This window comes from Mustela nivalis (assembly GCF_964662115.1).
Source record: "Mustela nivalis genome assembly, chromosome: 7".
Classification (NCBI taxonomy): Eukaryota; Metazoa; Chordata; class Mammalia; order Carnivora; family Mustelidae; genus Mustela; species Mustela nivalis.
Window position 1 is genome coordinate 35,350,073 of NC_139026.1, and position 19,728 is coordinate 35,369,800.

Below are 19,728 nucleotides of genomic sequence, written 5' to 3' on the forward strand. Positions count from 1 at the left end.
TAGAGCTTGAACAGGAATTCAGTAAAGTGTCGGGATACAAAATCAATGCACAGAAATCAGTTGCACTTCTATACACTAACAAAAAGACAGAAGAAAGAGAAATTAAGGAGTCAATCCCATTTACAATTGCACCCAAAACCATAAGATAACTAGGAATAAACCTAACCAAAGAGGCAAAGAATCTGTATTCAGAAAATTATAAAGTACTCATGAAAGAAATTGGGTAAGACACAAAGAAATGGAAAAGCATTCCATGCTCATGGACTGGAAGAACAAATATTGTGAAAATGTCTATGTTACCTAAAGCTATCTACATGTTTAATGCAATCCCTATTAAAATACCATCCATTTTTTTCAAAGAAATGGAACAAATAATCCTAAAATTTATATGGAACAAGAAAAGACCCCGAATAGCCAGAGGAAAGTTGGAAAAGAAAACCAAAGTTGGTGGGATCACAATTCCAGACTTCAAGCTCTATTACAAAGCTGTCATCATCGAGACAGTATGGTACTGGCACAAAAACAGACACCTAGATCAATGAAACAGAATAGAGAGCCCTGAACCAGATCTTCAACTCTATGGTCAACTAATCTTCGACAAAGCAGGAAAGAATGTCCAGTGGAAAAAAGACAGTCTCTTCAACAAATGGCGTTGGGAAAACTGGACAGTCACATGCAGAAAAATGAAACTGGACCATTTCCTTACACCACACATGAAGACAGACTCAATGTAAGAGAGGAATCCATCAAAATTCTTGAAGAGAACACAGGAAGCAACCTCTTCCACCTCAGCTGCAGCAACTTCTTCCTAGAAACATTGCCAAAGGCAAGGGAAGCAAGGGCAAAAATGAACTATTGGGACTTCATCAAGATCAAAAGCTTTTGCACAGCAAAGGAAAGAGTCAACAAAACCAAAAGACAACTGACAGAATGCAAGAAGATATTTGCAAATGACATATCAGATAAAGGCTAGTATCCAAAATCTATAAAGAACTTGTCAAACTCAACACCCAAAGAACAAAGAATCCAATCAAGAAATGGGCAGAGGACATGAACAGATATTTCTGCAAAGAAAACAGCCAGATGGCCAACAGACAAATGAAAAAGTACTCCACATCACTCGGCATCAGGAAAATACAAATCACAGCCACAATGAGATACCACCTCACACCAGTTAGAATGGCTAAAATTAATAAGTCAGGAAATGACAGATGCTGGAGAGGATGTGGAGAAAGGGGAACCCTACTATGCTGTTGGTGAGAATGCAAGCTGGCGTGGTTACTCTGGAAACAGCATGGAGGTTCTTCAAAAAGTTGAAAATAGAGCTACACTATGACCCAGCAATCACACTACCGGGTATTTACCCTAACGATACAAATGCAGTGATTTGAAGGGGCATGTGCACCCGAATGTTTATAGCAGCAATGTCTACAATAGCCAAACTATGGAAAGAACCTAGATGTCCAGCAACAGATGAATGGATAGAGATAATGTAGTACATATACACAATGGAATACTATGCAGCCATCAAAAGAAATGAAATCTTGCCATTTGCAACAACATGGTTGGAACTAAAGGGTATTTGCTGAGCAAAATAAGTCAACCAGAGAAAAACAATTATCATATGATTTCCCTGATATGAGGAGTTTGAGAGGCAAAAGGGGGGTTTGGAGGGTAGGGAAGGAAAAAATGAAACAAGATGGGATCAGGAGGGAGACACATCATAAGAGACTCTAATTTTTTTAAAGATTTTTTTTAAAAAATTTGACAGAGAGATCACAAGTAGACAGAGGGGCAGGCAGAGAGAGAGAGAGAGAGGTAGCAGGCTCCCCCTGAGTAGAGAGCCCAATGTGGGGCTTGATGCTAGGACCCTGAGATCATGACCTGAGCTAAAGGTAGGGGTTTAACCCATGGAGCCACCCAGGCACCTCCCCCATAAGAGACTCTTAATCTCACAAAAGAAACTGAGTGTTGCCAGGGGCATGGGGATATGGAGAGGGTGGTTGGGTTAAGGACATGGGGGAGGGTGTGTGCTATGGTGAGTGCTGTGAAGTGTGTAAGCCTGATGATTCATAGACCTGTACCCCTAGGGCAAATAGTACATTGTATGTTAATTTAAAAAATGTGGTAGAACTTAACTTTGAATGTCAAACTAGTATAGATGTTATTAGGCTGACATTATCTCATTGAAGAAAAAAATGACAATTTTCTGGAGCCCAAGTTAGACACAATTTTCAAATAATCAATAGACTTATACCTAGAAATACAGACCTAGAGTAGTTATCAACTTTTAAACCTCTCAATATTATTATTCCCATTTAGGAGAATGCTCTTTTTTTTTTCTTTTTACATCTTTAGGTATATGTGAAAAATGTACCTACCATCCAAACATGGAGATCCAGTTTATACACATTCAAATGTTAATAATGGGTTTAAAAATTTTATTTATTTGCCAGAGGGAGAAAGAGAGGTTGAGAGAGAGAGAGAGAAAGACAACACAAGTGGGAAAGGAAGAAGTAGGCTCTCTGCTGAGCAGAGAACCCCACGTAGAACGCAATTCCAGGACTCCAGGATCATGACCTCAGCCAAAGGCAGACACTTAACCAACGAGCCACCCAGGTGCCCTTAAATAATGAGTTTAAAGCAATGATAAAATCATATAGTGCTTAGGGTATTATCCATCATCTGATCTCCATAAAATTTCCCTACAAGTAGCAAACGTTTGGGAGTTACTGTGTCAATCAGCATATTATAAAATAAAATGATAATGTCATATTATTTGATGAATAAAAAACTCAGCATATGCACATGTCTCCAATAAAGATTTCTAAGACTAATTAAAGTAAATAATTCTTGAGTAGCAAAATAATTCCATCCCAAAGACCTGAGGAATCTATTGCTCTCAATACAAGTCTAATGATGCTGTATCAAAAAAAATGAGATATTAAAGTAGAGACAACTAAATTTAAGTGAGAAGTTATACATTCTTAATAGGAATCTCTTTGTCCATTGAAAAAATAAAATAGATGTCCATGTATTGAATTTAAGTAGAGTGACCTACAGAAACACATCTTTAAAATCTTTTGGTCTTTTATTGGTTTCATACTGGTATTTTTCCAAATAGTTTTTTGTCATGTCTGGTATCATTTTAATAAAGCAACTAATCATGATGAAGATATATCAACCCATACTATGAATTTACTTATTATTGCAGGTCTGATTTGCTGATAGTTTGATAGCACAGCTGTGGTTACAAGCAAAAGTAGAGCCAATGAAATAAGAAGAAACCCATGATTAGGGGCTCCTCGGAGCCCTCCTAAGCAGTTGACTCTTGGTTTCAGCTCAGATCATGATCTCAGGGTCCTGAGATCAAGCCCTGTGTTGGGTTCTGTGCTCAGCACAGGGTCTGCTTGAGATTGTCTGTCTACTCCTTCCCCCACTGAGGCTGTCTCTCTTTCTCTAAATGAATACATTTAAAAAAAAATCTTAAAAAAAAAAAACCCTTTTGATTATAAAAATTTAGCATATAGTATAACCCTTTGGGAAAAGACAGTTGAAACTTGTTAAGAAAAAAGAGAAAACAATTATTGGTTTCTGGTACTATAATGGAAAATGTACTATATATTTAAGAGAAAGAATTTGTCACACAGGAAACTGTAATATATGTTGAGGATTTTAAGGTGTTTGTTTTAGTGGGTTTTATCAGTATTCTTATATATACAACCAATGAAAATTACAAGTGGAATCAAGAAATAAGTTGGTATAAGAATAGATTCCATGAGGAAGATTCAGCTGTCTCTTCTTTGATCAAATAGTTAAGTAGATAAGGATAGAGTACCTTAGAATGAGCAATAAGGAAAAAAAAAGTGATGGATAGAGATAGTGATAATGTTTAACATCCATTCTTGAACTTGTTGAAATCTGTCATATCACACTTTCAAAAACACGGTTTATTATTTCTTCATGTAATTTAAGCACTTAATTTTTTTTGGGGGGGGGGGTCATGAATTGCTAGAAGTATCTCCTATATATTATTTGGCAAATCATTTTAATAAATATTTTTTTCAAAATTGCTTATCTTTAAAATTCAGCATTTCTAAATTCCTAAACTACTTTTCAGGTGAAACCAATTTAATCATCGTGTAACTAAATCCAACTCTCTTATCACAGAGCTCTCCTGACACCACATTTGCTCTCTATAACTTCCCATTTATTCTTCAAAAAAAAAAAAATTTGCACACATTGTAAAGCTGCATTTCTGAGCTTTATTTCAGTGGAAACCATTTAAGAAAGTAAAAACAAACAAACAGAAAAAAGGAGATGAAAACCAAATAGGAATGATGAGAGAGTTGGTCAAATATAAATCTCCTGTTCTTAAGAAACTGAGTTCTCTACAGTTTTAACTTTTGATGTAACCATAATGTAGTTCAGGGTCATTTCTAAAACTCCTGAGTATCACAGTAGCCACTTGTTGCTACTTGATATTCAAGGAAATAACAGATGATTACAAGACAAAGACTGAAAAATTGTGTAGCACACACATTTTCCCCCCTCTTAAAAATGTCACTCTGTTCAGCCGTATATTCTACTGCTTGTTAGCAAAGATTATGTTACACATATTTAAATAAATTCTTCTCAAGTGATAAAGAAAAACTCTTGATTCTGATATTATCCAGTGATAGGAAATTTAGCATTTATAATAGCTCGCTCTGGGAGAATAATGTCATTCAGGATAAAAACATCTCTCCTTGACCAAAGAGAGACACAGGCTCCTCTGAGCCCTCTTTTTGAGTAGGCCTGGTCCTTGGGTCTTCTCTGAGGCCATAGCAAAAATCCTGCTAACTTCACTTAGTGAGAATCTCTCCACCCCTGCTCTCTGAACAAGTTCTTCATCCCTCACGCTTGTTGGTTATAAATCCCCAGTGTTTTTACTGTATTTGAGGTGACACCCCATCTCTCCCCCCATTGTGACTAATCCTCCTAAATAAAGTTTTGCTTACTTTTTAAAAAGAGTATCAATAATCATTTTTCTTTAACAAGGACATAGGGCTTTCATAAGAAAATAATCTATCAATTTACTAATTTTTCAGGATCTGCCCAACTTTTACTTGTCTTTATGATCAAATATAATAATATAATCTGCAGATATAAATATGTAAGAGTTCTGATAGATATCAAGCAGTTAAGGGTAGAGGAAAAAACAAGGAAACCAAAAAAGGTGGTAAGATGTTATGGGAAAATTAGAAGAAGGAGGGAATAAAGATTCATACACAAACATAGCTTTTGGTTAATGTTTCAGTATATATTTAGAAAAACATAGCCCCGTGAGATCAGCCAAGATCAGAAACATAGATGCCTATAAGGATAATAGAAATGGAGAAAACTAGCTGTCGAAATAACCGAAGGGGATTATGAAGAATGTGATGACTGGGGTGGGGGAAGGGCACATCCTTCTGATGGTGGCACCTCCCAGCCCCCCCACTTGATACTCCCAGGTAGCATTGTGGACCACTGTGGTTAGATTAGCTGAGTTTTCCCAGAAAATGCCAGGAATCCAGTTACTCTGGAGAAGGAACTAAATACAATTTTAGTGTGTGGTCCCACAATTCAAACAATTATAGTTATAAATCCATGCAAAGGATACCCCCACAAAGAAATGTGAGTAAAAATAAACATGCTTGGAATCAGAGAACATAATTAAGTGAATTTCCCAGAGGTTTTGATGTTCCCCAACCTAAAGTACTCAAGCTGATTTTCTTTATAGCCAAGAGCCCCTTATGTTCCTGCCTGTGCCTCACACCTCCTCCCCAACCCATCCTTTTCTGGTTGTGATTCTGAAACACACACAGAGTGCATACACACATTCAAAAACTCATGTTTAAGGATGATTGCATGTGGACTGTGATGAATAACAATGCCCCAAGTATGGAAAAATTGTAAATACAGCTTAGTTTAGGCCAACTATATGATCCGAGGCTAGGCAAAACCTATCCCACACCAACAGTTAGTAAACAAGTGCATTCTAATAATCATCTTTATATTCCAAGCATGGAGACTTGTACAAGATAATACACAGAAGAAAAAAAAAAGCAACCACTTCAGACATACATTTTTTTTTTTCTGGTTTACCTTACATTTTCAAAATGGAAGTACAATACAAAACACAGTACCATGTAAGCAGAGAGAGGTAAATGTACCCCAAACTAGACTTTGTAACTTGTTAGAGGAAAGAACTACACCATCTAAATGGGGAAGAAGATCGACAGTGGAAAGGAGCTTGAAGACAGACCCAGGTGGGACAGGACAAAAACTGATCTTGGCGTAAATGAAGCTATCAGGGAAGCGAGCATCTATGTTGGTGAAATTAGACAAGAATTAGATATCTTATTTCTCCTGATGTGTGCATAAATATACATATCGATGTGATGAAGGTTGTTTATGAACTGAAGTAGAATGAGTGTTTGTTGACTTAATTACATACCTGTGAATAAACAAGTCTCATTTCGATGATATCTCTGGGCCCATTTAATAAAACCAGGTAAAACGAGGGGGAAAACTAATGGCAATTTCTCTCTTGATTGAAACCAGTTTATTCTGGGTTTGTCAACTTCCCTCATTCCATTTTCTCACTGTAAAATGTAGAGATGTATTTGAAACTGAAATCACTAGCAACGTGAAAGCACATTTTACTCATGAAGTCAGTATGGTGATTCTGGGATCCACATATTATTAACGTCTGAAAGTCAAAAGACACATGGTATATAATTTTCCCACATCACAGAGGGTTGTGGAAACTTCTGGAACAGGCCATATGGTTCTTCCTCCATTTACAAGCAGAAATGTGGTTTAACTGCTTCCCAGACAAATTATTATTAACTGCCCCCCCCCCAACAAAAGGACAATCTCAGTAATTTCCCCACCAAAAATCTCTTACATGGTCAAATTTGAATCTGTCCTGTTTAACTTAGTTTCATGGTCTCTTGTTCTAGTTAGGGTGGAAGAATATCTTTCCCATCAGTAAATAGCTATTTTCAAAATATTTTCTTATCCCATCCATCAATAGCTGCCCAAATGATTAATTCTTAACTGCGACCCCCCCCACCAGCCAATCCCAGCCTTAGTGGTTATTTCCAATGAGCAGCCATCTCCTCTCACCCTCCCACCCACCCCACCACATTTTTCATAAAAAGGGTAGTCCACACTGAAATTCATACATTATAAAAATGTTGATTATCTCATAACACAGCTGCAACTCTTACATAGAAGCTCATTTCTTTGAATCCCATATTTCTCATTTTATCGTTGACTTAAAATCATTGCTGAAGAGCCCGAATGGATAACACTGGCTTTAATTTTATAGTAACACTTTAAAATAATTTATGCTCTAAGTGCCTAGGAAAGGTATAATGTACATATGTAATTTCCTATTGGATAATCTGATCCTTGGAACAGATTTCCCTTTATTTCATATGTAATAACGGCACATGATAGAACATTTATGAAATACTATACATCTTAGAGATCTAAATCTCTGACTGTAACATCTGACACAAAAGTCAGAGAAGTTGGCTCAAAACGAGAACTCATCTGTTGGTGATTTCAGAACTTCATTTAAAATTATCACAAAAGGGGGCACCTGGGTGGCTCAGCCAGTTGGGCATCCGACTCTCTCTCTCTCTCTCTCTCTCTCTCTTATTTTTTTAAATTAACACATAATGTATTATTTGTTGCTTCACGGGTACAGGTCTGTGAGTCTTCAGTCTTACACAATTCACAGCACTCACCATAGCACATACCCTCCCCTCAGCTCAGGTGCACTTTTTCTCATTTTATTTAAATTCTGTGTTGGGCTCCACACTGGGAGAGGAGCCTACTTAAAAACGTGCACCTCAGCACAACAGCTGTTCACAGGTCTTTGACCTCAAATTCTCTCCTCTTCCCACAGCATTAGCAGATAAGTAACTGTGATAGAAGTAATTTACTACCTCAGCTTATGCCCCTCTATTTCTAATTTTCCACCCTTTATATCTTCAGTCTACTTTCTGTTCTTCAGCCCCTAAGGAGAAAATGATCTTTGAAGATCTTTGGTATGTTTCTGCTCTCTCCTCTACTTGGACACATTCTTCATCTCATATTTAGAAACATTCACATCTCTTACCACCTACCTCTAATATTTGATAAATATACACTTAATGCTTCTTTCTTATTACCCTGTCTCTTTCATTTATCTTCAAACTTACAGAATCATTTGACACTCTCTGTTGCCAGTTCTCCATTTCCCTAACCCATTACCAACTTCTGCCCATGTCACCTGCACAAAGTTGTACTCGGTATAGGTAGTCAAGGGCATCTTATTCTCTGAAGTCAGCAAAAATTCTCAGTCTTTGTTTTCCTTTGCCTTTAGCAGCAGTGAGACTTGCTCATTAACACTGATTTCTATGTTCTATCATTGTCTCATATCCTACATTCCAAATGCAGAGATTTCCAGGGGTTTGAAATCATCTCCCTTCTCTACTTCTGTACATCTCTCCCTGGTCATCTTAACCACTCCTTTGGCAGTGTCTCCTTTTTGCAAATAACTCCCACATCTCTATTCTTAGCTCTGGCCTCCCTCAACTGCCTACTTGATAGGAATGTCCCATGGACAATTATAATATCCTATCTCTCACTCAGAATCTGCTTGGTCCAAACTTAACATTTTTTTTTTCCTTGAAATAAATACACTCCTCTGACTTCCCTGTTTCTGTGTAGGGTTTTTCTTTTTCCAAGTTACCTAAACTCAGAATTTTATTTTATTTTTTCAAAAATTTGTATTTATTTGACAGACAGAGATCACAAGCAGGCAGAGAGGCAGGCAGAGAGAGAAGGAGGGGAAGCAGGCTCCCTGCTGAGCAGAGAGCCCGATGCGGGGCTCCATCCCAGGACTCTGGGATCATGATTTGAGCTGAAGGTAGAGGCTTTAACCCACTGAGCCACCCTATACTCAGAATTTTAGAACATTTCATCGGGCCAACTAGTTTTCCTATTTGTATCCCATCAAATAATCTTATTTCCTCTGCATATTCTTTTTCATTGCAATTTGTTTCTGTACTTCTTTTAGATTATGACTTCTGCTTAAAAATATTATAATAACTTTTTATTTGGTTTTCCCAAGGTGGCACCTTCTTCCAACTCTAATTTCCCAAATGCAACCCACATTCTTCATTTCAAAATATGAATGGCCATTCAAAATTATCACTTTCATTATGTCATGCTGTTCAACATAATTCTGGAATACAAACTCCTAATTCTTGATATGGCATCCAATGCCTTTCTTCTGGTTTTATCTTCATTTCTTGTTCTATTTTCCCCCAGTAGTCCTCTCTGCCCCTAACCCCGGACAATATAAGCTATATGTGTCTGCTTACTATTTCTCATGCCTAGTTCATGTTTTCTCAGCTCCATGCCCTTATTCATGCATAGGTCTCAACCTGCCAGAATTCTATTTTTTCTCCTCCTCCTGCTAAAATCTTTGCCTACAAACAGTCTATCATTTCATGACTATCTAACTTTCCTACTCTGACTCAAAGCCTTCTAGGATCAATCCAACTGAAAGTAATTTCTCTCTCCTGTACACTTTTCTAGCACTACCTTGTATCACTCACAAAGTACTTATTATATAGCATTATTTACTGCCCTAAAGTGTGAGGATTTGGATCCATGCATTCTCTCCTCCACTGCCTCCCCATATTAGATAGTACAATTTCTCAAGATCAAGGGTAATTTTTCATAACTTTGAAATCTACTTTGAAGCCACTGCACTTAGCATAGAGTCTTATACAATGCTGGAATTTGATTAAAAAAAACAAAATGAAATGAAATCAGACTAAAAATAATAACATCTAGAAAAATATAAGATATATAGACCTGATCATTAGTAATTACCCCTCTCTAACTTCTAGAGTTCACTAAAAGCCAAACACAAGTCTTGGGTGACTTTGTATTATGCAAATTTCCCGTTCTTCACATTAGAAAAAAAATTAAAAATCCATAAGTTAATGCAGAATTTGGCTTAATTCCCAAAGGAGGAAAAAAACTGTTTCATTTAAATGTTCCCTCTAGTCCTCAGGAGTCAGCATTTTTTGATGTGCATAAGTGAGAGAGAAGACAGAGTTATCTTTTTAAAGTAACCTCCAGAGAGAAATCAGTTTTATTTACACAAATGAAAAGGTAAAAGTGAAAAACTTAAAAATAGCAATTTTGGTTAAGAGTCTTTCCATTATAAAAATATTTTAGTGTAGTACGAGATTTAATGTTAGATTATTCCCTCCTACTCACCAAAAAAATCAACCAAATAGGATTAAAAAATGTAATGGTGCCATTTTAGTAATAAATATATTTCTCTAACTGTATGCTTGAGTAAATGACAATGTATTAAATATCTCTGATGAAGAGACAATATCATAATCTAACGGTGAAAATTACATGCGCTTGCTAATTTAGACTTTGATTACTTTAGCATTTGATCACTGGAATTCTTTGTATTTAAAATGTTCCAAGAAGTCCATTAGCAACTTTAAAGCAAACTGTATGAAAAAATATGGCTTTTGTAGAATAGAAAGAAATGAAGAAATTAATTATGGATGTACTAAAGAAACAGAATAGGTATTTTATTAAGAGAGTAATATATTCCACGGATAACAATGTTTTCAATATGATGATAATTAAGTGGTAGTGCACAGGGTTATAGCCACAAAATTTACTTTGGAGAGTCACGATCTGACATGAACATTGCTATAACACCCACAGGGTCTCCCACACAGAGCTCCTGATTGTCATAGTTGGACATTCAAAAAACAGAAGAACATGCCTTTTGAAAAATAAGATTAGACTACTGTATAGACAAGAAAAGTATAAAAAACAGTGTAACTACTGAAATAAAGAAGGAGAAAGGAAGTCTGTTTACTAAGTTCTTTTGCAAGCAGGGAACTGAAATTTATTCTATGAAAGCACAGAAATAACATAGGATGTTCTTAAGACAAAAGGAAGAACAGTTATGATCAAGACAAATGTTAGATGGATGCTTTAATTTGGACTGGATGCTAACTTCTAATAAATTGTTACATGGACTATTGTTTAAAGAGGTCTCCTTGGTTCAGAACACAACCTTCTATTATTGCCAATGTCTTTATGAGTCTTGCCATGGTGGCAGCCTACTTATCTAGATTACTTACAGAGAACCAAAACCCAATTCATAAAACAGATTAGGGAAAGACCCCATTTCTTGACCCATAATTGTAACAGCATTTACTTACTGTTAAGTTTGATCTTCCTATTCTATCTAATCCATAAAATACTTAATTTATTGTTACTAGATAAAGGAAGTAGCATTTGAATAAACGTATTTTTCAAAAACAGGCTGCAGAATGTTTATGAAGAAATTTGGGGGGTTTCAGAAAAAGTGGCATTAAATTGGGAGATTAAATATTGATTTTATGATTTGGCCAGCCATTTAAAATAAACAATCTCATGAGTCTGGCTTAAATCTAGGATATCTCAGTGTCTTTTTCATTTTTTTTTTTTTTTTTAGGTCAAGTCAGATTGCTCAGCTAGTTCTTTTCTCACTAATCCATTATAATGTGCTGAAGAAGACCATTTGATCAACTACTTAACAAAAAAAACCCTGACACTTAAGTGACTGATACTCAATGAGTAACAGTTGAACTTAACATTGTACTTATTATGTGTGTTATAGGCATTATATTAATCAGTGTGAAGGGAAAAAAAAAGAAAGAAAGAAAAAACTCTGATTCTTGCCTTCAGTGAATGAAGCTATATAATGAAGATCTCAGGGCACTTGGGTAGCTCATTCCTTTTAGTGTCCAACTCTTGGTTTCAGCTCAGGTCATGATCTCAGGGTCTTGAGATCAAGCCCCAAATTAGGCTTCATGCTCAGCTTGGAGTCTGCTTCTCTGTCTTCCTGTCCCTCTCCTTCTGCCCTCTCCCCACCTGCACATGTGTGCACATGCACGCTTTCTCTCTAAAATAAATCTTTCAAAAAAATTAAAGATCTCATATTCAACCACTATAAACACTATACAAAGATGGTCATCTCAGGCATTTACAAAGCTACACCTCCTAATGTCTCCTATGTCTCCCCCTGAGCCTCCTACTTCCCTTTTCCTGATCTGTTTATCCACAAGCACTTATCACTGTCTGACACCATATATGTTTTACTTATTTTTCTACTTCACCTTCTCAGACCAGACTGTCAGTTCCTAACAGGCAGGGACTCTGGTCAATTTTGTGCACTTCTGCGTATCCAGTGCCTGGAATGGTCCTTGGCATTTAACAGGTACTCAGTAAATATTTACTGAATACATAAATGAGAGGACCGTTACTATTTTCATTTCCTAATCTCCTGGCTTGCATTGCCTTCAATATGCTGCATTTCTCCATCAAGCTCTCTGTTACGCACTGAGTAGCCTGGGTTACAATGTGATAATACTTATCAACTGCGATACTGAGTGAGATATTAATTTCTCTGGGCTTGGGCAGAATGGGGAGCACAGACATATCTGTGGGCTGTTGTGAGAAATGAATGAGAAATGAATTCCCATGAAGTACTTAGCACAGTGTCTGACGCATAATCAGTGTGTTCAATAAATTTTAGCTGTTATTGTTCTTACCATTATAACTATTAAGTTATTTTCTTCTGTTGCCAACAGCTCACCAATTCTTGAAGTACCACATAATTAATGTAACTGGGGACATCAACATTCTGGGCTAAGGTTACATGTGGTTGTATCTGCTTAAAAAACAAAAAAAACAAACAAAAAAAAACAACTCCCCCTGTGTGTTGCATTCAGGGAGCATTAATTCTCCTCTTTCGTGCTCCTACAGGACTGTATATACCTCTGTGTAGCAATTGCCACACTGTATTTGAATCAGTTGAGTATCTTCAGTGTTCTCCGCTCCATTATGTGGTCTTCTAGGGAATGAAATCTCTGTATCCTATGGCAAAGCAGGCACTCTATAGATGTTTGCCCAATGGATGAGTTACTGTATAGAAATGAGACTTATCCCACTATCTGTAGTCTTATCACATATGCACTTTCATTACTGTTTCAAAATTACATTTCTCGACAGACAGTCAAGACCTAGAGAGGAAGGGGAGAAGGCTTTAGCATTGGAGGGCAATGCCAGGCCGTGTGCATGAGAATGAAAGCAACACGCTGGAGGTCAGTGGTGTGCAGCGAATAAAAAAATGCTTAGAAAACAGATATAAAACTGGTTCTTATTTTCTCATAAATGATTCCTCCATTTCAATAGTAATGATCTAATTTATATCCATCCCACTTTATGGAAGTGTGACTACCCAGGGAAAAATTCTAATAAAAACATACTTGATAAAGTTGAAAAGCACAGTTATTAGAAATGAGGACTGTGCAAGAGGCAGCGGCACAGCTCGAGGTCTGAGTGTATGTAAAGATCAAAAAAAGCTTATGATGTTAGGAAATCCTTAGGTATTTAACACCATAGCAAAAAACACTTTCAGGGAACTGATTTTAAAAGCAACCAAATGCCAAGTATTTGATAATGCTAAAACCTGTATTCAAGTGATAAAACCATACAGTATGGTGCTTTACACAGGATAGAAACCGCAATTTGTATCTCTGCAAAAAGAAAAGAAGCTTGAGACTGGGAGATCGGATTGTTGAATTAGCCATTTAGTGAGTATTCAGAAGAAGCGATCAGAGAGAAGCAGCCCAGTATCATGAGGCTTCTATGTCTAAAGCTATCACATGCTGTGACTCTATCCCTTTGAGTAATATTTCTCATTAGGAAGGTACTTACATTAGGTCTCAGTCTGGCTGCCAGATCATAATATTTCTCGGCTGCTTCATTGAGGCTGGCCTGTCTGTTAAAGATGAAAAAAAAAATCAAACTATATCATTTATTTTAAAATTTCAGAGAAGTGAACCAGAATCATTATGCAGCAAGATAATATTAACTTTTAAAAATATTACCATCATACCAATCAAACTGTAAGTTGCCTAAAGCAGATAAAATACATTAAATTGAATGCATGCAATATACTTATTGTCTTTAAGGCATTACAAATAGTATCTCAACATAATCCTTTTAGTAGTTGTTATTAGTTTAAATTTACGTATTGAGAATTAGAAATGTTATTTTTATTTTCCAAGCTAACCCAGATAATGTTTTAGGGTTGGGATTCTCTAGCTTCAACTGGATATCCCAGAGAAATCTTGATTTTTAAAAATAAAATGTCAAAAAATTCTCTATCTACAAGTCAATTTGCTTTCCAATTTAGGTGGTGAACCTTCCATTGTGTGCAACCTACAGGGAAAAAAAAAGGCGAGATTCTTCCTCTCCTTGCTGTCTGCACCAGCGTGCACCCATGACACAGCCTCGGCTCATTGTATATTCCTGCTTGAGACTTACATTTCCGAATGAGAGACAGAAAGATGGCTACCTTTACTGACAATGGTGGAAATAATAGGCTATATCCTGGTCAGACTCTTTCTGTAAAACAGTTGCTATCACATGTCCTGTCTCTTCCCCCTTCCAGGGCTACCTTTTTTTCCTGCTGATTCAAGCTATATTCTCTGGCCTTTAGTGAATTCTGTCATCCTTGAAATAGCCAGTTTCTCTTGACTAACACCAAATACCCTGAGTGAAGCTGTTGACTTACACAAATAAGATACACACTGAATTTTAATAAGTTTATGCATTGTCTGCTTTTGCAATTCAAGGGATACTCCTAGGTTTAGCCAACTGGTTAGCAGGAGAAATAAAATCTCAGGGTCCTGAGGAAGCCTGGCCAGTTAACCATCATAAACACAGTATGTTTTTCAATCATACCATGCTGCTTCATAAAACCCTCAAAGATGGCAGGTAATAAAGGCTGGAAGTTCTTGCAGTTGTATTGTAACTGGTGACTCTATTTGCAGAGTATGGAAATGCTATAAAATAAGTCAAATTCAACTTCCAAAGATGCATACAGCACACCTATAATGTGAACAATAATAGTAAATGGCTTAGAGTCTGAAGTTGAAATGGAGTAGTTTCTTTTGAACCTGTGATGTTAAGAAGCTTCTGACAGAATTCAATGGAATGTTACTCAGCCATAAAAAAGGATGAGATCTTGCCATTGGCAACAACATGGATGGATCTAGAGGGTAAAATACTAAGTCAGGGAGAGAAAGATAAATACCATATGATTGAACCCACCTGTGGAATTTAAGAAACAAAAGAACAAAGAAACAGAGACAACCACACCCCCATACACTTAAATACCTTTAGAGAACAAAGGTGCTTGCCAGAGGGGAGCTGGGTAGGGGAAAGGTGAAATAGATACAGGGGATTAAGAGTACACTTATTTTGAAAAGCACTAATGTACAGAAATGATTAATCATTATATTTAATCGCTATCTTGTACACCAGAAACTAACATAACACTGTATGTTAATTATGCCTGAATACAAAATAAATGAATTCCAAAACAGGGCAGGCAGGAGTGGGGGGAAGGAAGAAGTTTTGAGGTGAGAAGATGACAGAGAGGTCAGGAATAAAGAGGAGAAACAAAAATTAACTCCCTCAATTAGAAAATCACATTCAGGCTTTAAAAGAGGAGGTACACTAGCCTATAAAATTGAATTTGCACTTTGGTCAAGTGCGAATAAAAACTATAAAGACATATCCTATGCAACCATATAAATAATAGGAATAACTGAAGATAACATCTCTCTGGAGACCAGGACATATTTTTCTAATTTTTAAAGGAAAAATAATTAGAAACACTGCTATTTTTAATGGGGTTACCGAGAAAGTAAAAATCCTTGACCTAAGGCTCTACTGGACTCATGACAGTTACAACGTGCTGTTGCAATTTATATTCTCATAAATGTTGGAAGTTCAATTTCAAAATGTCAAGAAAAGTACTTTAGTCTGGTATGAAACAGTAAAAATTCCCTTGCTAGGGTATTTAATGAAGGTTCCCTCCACCAAATTATAGAATCATTTTGGTTCAAATTCATTTGGAAATTTGAACCAGAATTCATTAGGTCATGCCCTGGAAGGGTTTTCTCCAGAGGAAAATAAAAGGCAGGGAGGTAGAAAATTAGAGTAACTTAATACTACAAAGAAGTTAAGTTACTTTGAAGCAAAATCAACCAATAGATGTCTAACATAGAAAGCATAGCAAACATTAATATTCATCTTTATGGATACCCAAATTCATCAGGTAGACACGGATCAAAGAGAAACTGAGGAATTCGCTAGATGACATGCCTTTAAAATAATAATCAATAAAACTAAAAAAAAAAAAAAAAAAGGTTTTCTCCCCCAAAATGTTTGCTCATTTTTAAAGTCTTCTTTGTCTTTAGTGGTTTAATTTCCAAGGGAAATATCTAGTTTAGAAGGCTTAGTTTCTTAACCTAGGAGTAGAATTGATATTCTAATGAAATAGAAAAAAAGTAGAGTTTATTAGATTTGTCATATAACTGTGAAAATTAATTTTCACTCTAGGACAGTAGGGGAAAGAGTATGTCAATTCTACCCACTGAATGTTCATTTACTATTCTTGTTTTATTTTCTAGATGAGAGAAAACTCATGATGGACTGTCCATGTCCCCTTTACAGGGTATGCTGTATTTTATACTCGCCTGCAAGAAGCATCACGGGAGTGCTTAATACATCTTCATTGCAAAAATGATGGAATCATTAATCAATATTTGAAAACTAAGGAAATTAACAATATTCTGTTAGTTGCTTAGGGGATTCTTGAACTCTCAAGAACCTCAACCACTGAATTGTTAGCACAGACCGCAGGACTCAGGTTGCCAAAACTATCAGGATAGAATTTATTTAGAGAAACTAATGAATAATTTTTCCTGAATATCCCTATCCTTTCTTTCTTCACTATCTCTTCCCTGAGACAGAAAACTTCTAAACCCTCTACCTATGTGTCACTTACAAAATACCAGGAATTGATTACTCCATGTTCCAAAAACACCATGAAGTAAGTACTATTACTATTCCCATTTTACAGATGGTTAAAATGAGGTTTAGAGGGGCTCCTGGGTGGCTCAGTGGGTTAAAGCCTCTGCCTTCGGCTCAGGTCATGATCCCAGGGTCCTGGGATCGAGCCTCGCATCGGGCTGTCCGCTCCGCGGATAGCCTGCTTCCTCCTCTCTCTCTTTCTACCTGCCTCTCTGCCTACTTGTGATCTCTGTCTGTCAAATAAATAAATAAAATCTTTAAAAAAAAAAAATGAGGTTTAGAGAGGTTGACAACTCCCCCAAGGTTACATAGCTGGAAAATGAGAGATCTGGGTCACAGACTCCACAGGTAAGTATCTGAACCACAGGATCGTGCTGATATCTTTGTATATACTAAGATACTGTCAAATGATATGGGATACATTGTTCGGTGGCAGTTTACCCCAACAATTTCTACATCAAATACTAAGAAAGGAAGAAAACATGCCTTTTGATTATAATGTTTAAAAGCCACAATTTAGGGGCACCTGGGTGGCTCAGTGGGTTAAGCCTCTGCCTTCGGCTCAGGTCATGATCTCAGGGTCCTGGGATTGAGCCCCGCATCCGGCTCTCTGCTCAGCAGGGAGCCTGCTTCCACCTCTCTCTCTGTCAAATAAATAACATCTTAAAAAAAAAAAAAAGCCACAATTTAAGTGTAAGAGATGAGATCTGTAAAGGGAAGAATGTGGAGGATGTTTGCAATAACAGGTTTTACTTCCCGCCCACCTCCATCCCCCATATTGATAAAAGTGCCCTTCACTAGACTAAATCAAGCAGACGATAGTTTTTTAAGAACAGAATGAAATACACTATTGTGGTTTGCATCGTGTACCCCAAAAAGGGGGAAAGGGAGGAACTGAGAGGAAAGGCAAAGAAATAGGGAATGAGGGAGAGTGAGAAGAGTGCTGGATACTCACTTCCTTACCCCACCATCTCCTGTTTTTAGGGAAGAGTCACAATTAGGTTTGGAGGGCAACCATAAGTTTCCCATGTGTCCAAGTAGAAGACTCAGAAAGTGGGTAAAGGGGAAAAGCAGTTGGCCTTGCCAAGAAATCTCCCAGGCCAGATGTAGACAACCTTGTGTTTTGACCAAGACACACTTTACAAAGCCAGGAATGGGAAAATGAGTTATACAAATTATTCATACCAGGAAGCTGCACTGGGTCCAGATGGGTGACTACTCCCATCTAACATGCCACCCTTAGGAGTTAACATAAAGTTATGTCTCATATCATCTACACCAACAATAGACTTATCAAGCAGAGATGCAGATGGGGGCTCTTATCTCATTGCCAACTCCTGCTGGTCATATACATAGGGCCCTCCCTGTCTTCACCCCTTCTGTGGCATCTCAGGACCAGGAAAGGTAAGGAAGTAGAAACAGCCTCCAGTATAAACTGGACTGTGATGTAAACCTTGGATTCCCAAGAAATTACTGAATTGTGCTATCTTTAAAAAGTCTTCATTTTTTATTTATTTTATGTTTTTAAAAGATTTTACTTATTTATGTATTTATCAGAGAAACAGAGAGAGACAGCACACAAGGAGGGGGGATGGCAGGCAGAGGGAGAAGCAGGTTACTGCTGAGCAAGGAGCCCGATGCAGGACTCGATCCCAGGACCCTGGAATCAGGACCTGAGTCAAAGACAGATGCTTAACTGACTGAGCAACTCAGGCATCCCTAAAAGTCTTTAAATTCAGTCCTTATGCTGTCCCAAAAAAGGTGTGTTTAGAGTGAAAACAGGAATGAAAGTCACAAACAAATGTTATTATCTCATTACTACAGAATTCCATTTTGTACCTGGGACTATGAAACTTTTAACTGTTAAAAATATAGAAATATATTTCATATATCTAATTCCCCTCCCTGGCATTATTTTATAATAGAAAAGTATCTTTTGGAACACAGGTTTATGGCCCAAATTCTTAAAAGAAAAGATATATCTAGGAAATTTGGGAATCAATGAAATTGTGAAGTAACAACTTAATACACTATGAAATGTTTGAGGGAGTGTGATTAAGAGAATCATTTATATTTAAATACATTTGAACACATTCTGTGAAAATTAAGGTTGCTAAATTCAAAATTACTTCCTTGAAAATATAAAAAATAAAAACTCTAGTTGCAGCTAGAAGACTACAATTATTATTATTGTCAATTTTATATTAAAAATTATTTCATATGAAAAAATTATTTCATATTGATAGTAACTACTGTTTGACTCATATAAAAGACAATATTTTATTAAAGTCTTAGTAATTATTCTAAGATAACTTATAGGTTTTCTTTTCCCCCACTCCTTCCTCTTCCTCCCCTTCTCCTTCTGCTCCTCATTCGTCCTTCTCCTCCATGTTCTTTTTCTTTCTTTTTTTAAAGATTTTATTTATTTGAGAGAGAGAGAGAGCGCACGCATGAAAGGCAGAGGGGCAGAGGGAGAAGCTGGTTCTCTGATGAGCAGAGGGCTTGATGTGGGACTTGATCCCAGGAGTCCAGGATCATGACCTGAGCCAAAGGCAGTTCCTTAACCAACTGAGCCACCCTGGTGCCTTTTTTTTTTTTTTTTTTAAGATTTTATTTATTTATTTGACACAGAGAGATCACAAGTAGGCAGAGAGGCAGGCAGAGAGAGAGGAGGAAGTAGGCTCTTTGCTGAGCAGAGAGCCTGATGTGGGGCTCAATCCC

At 36.9% G+C, this 19,728-nt stretch overlaps 1 protein-coding gene across 2 annotated transcripts in view; it reads right to left on the minus strand.

Moving 5' to 3' along the window:
* Window positions 1-19,728, minus strand: part of TMTC2 (transmembrane O-mannosyltransferase targeting cadherins 2) — a 437,070-nt gene that overhangs the window by 47,614 nt on the left and 369,728 nt on the right. For both annotated transcript variants that reach the window (XM_082742213.1, XM_082742214.1), the window contains one exon: window positions 13,837-13,900. In XM_082742213.1, coding sequence (XP_082598339.1) covers window positions 13,837-13,900 — 64 coding nt within the window. The remainder of the gene's footprint in view (window positions 1-13,836; window positions 13,901-19,728) is intronic.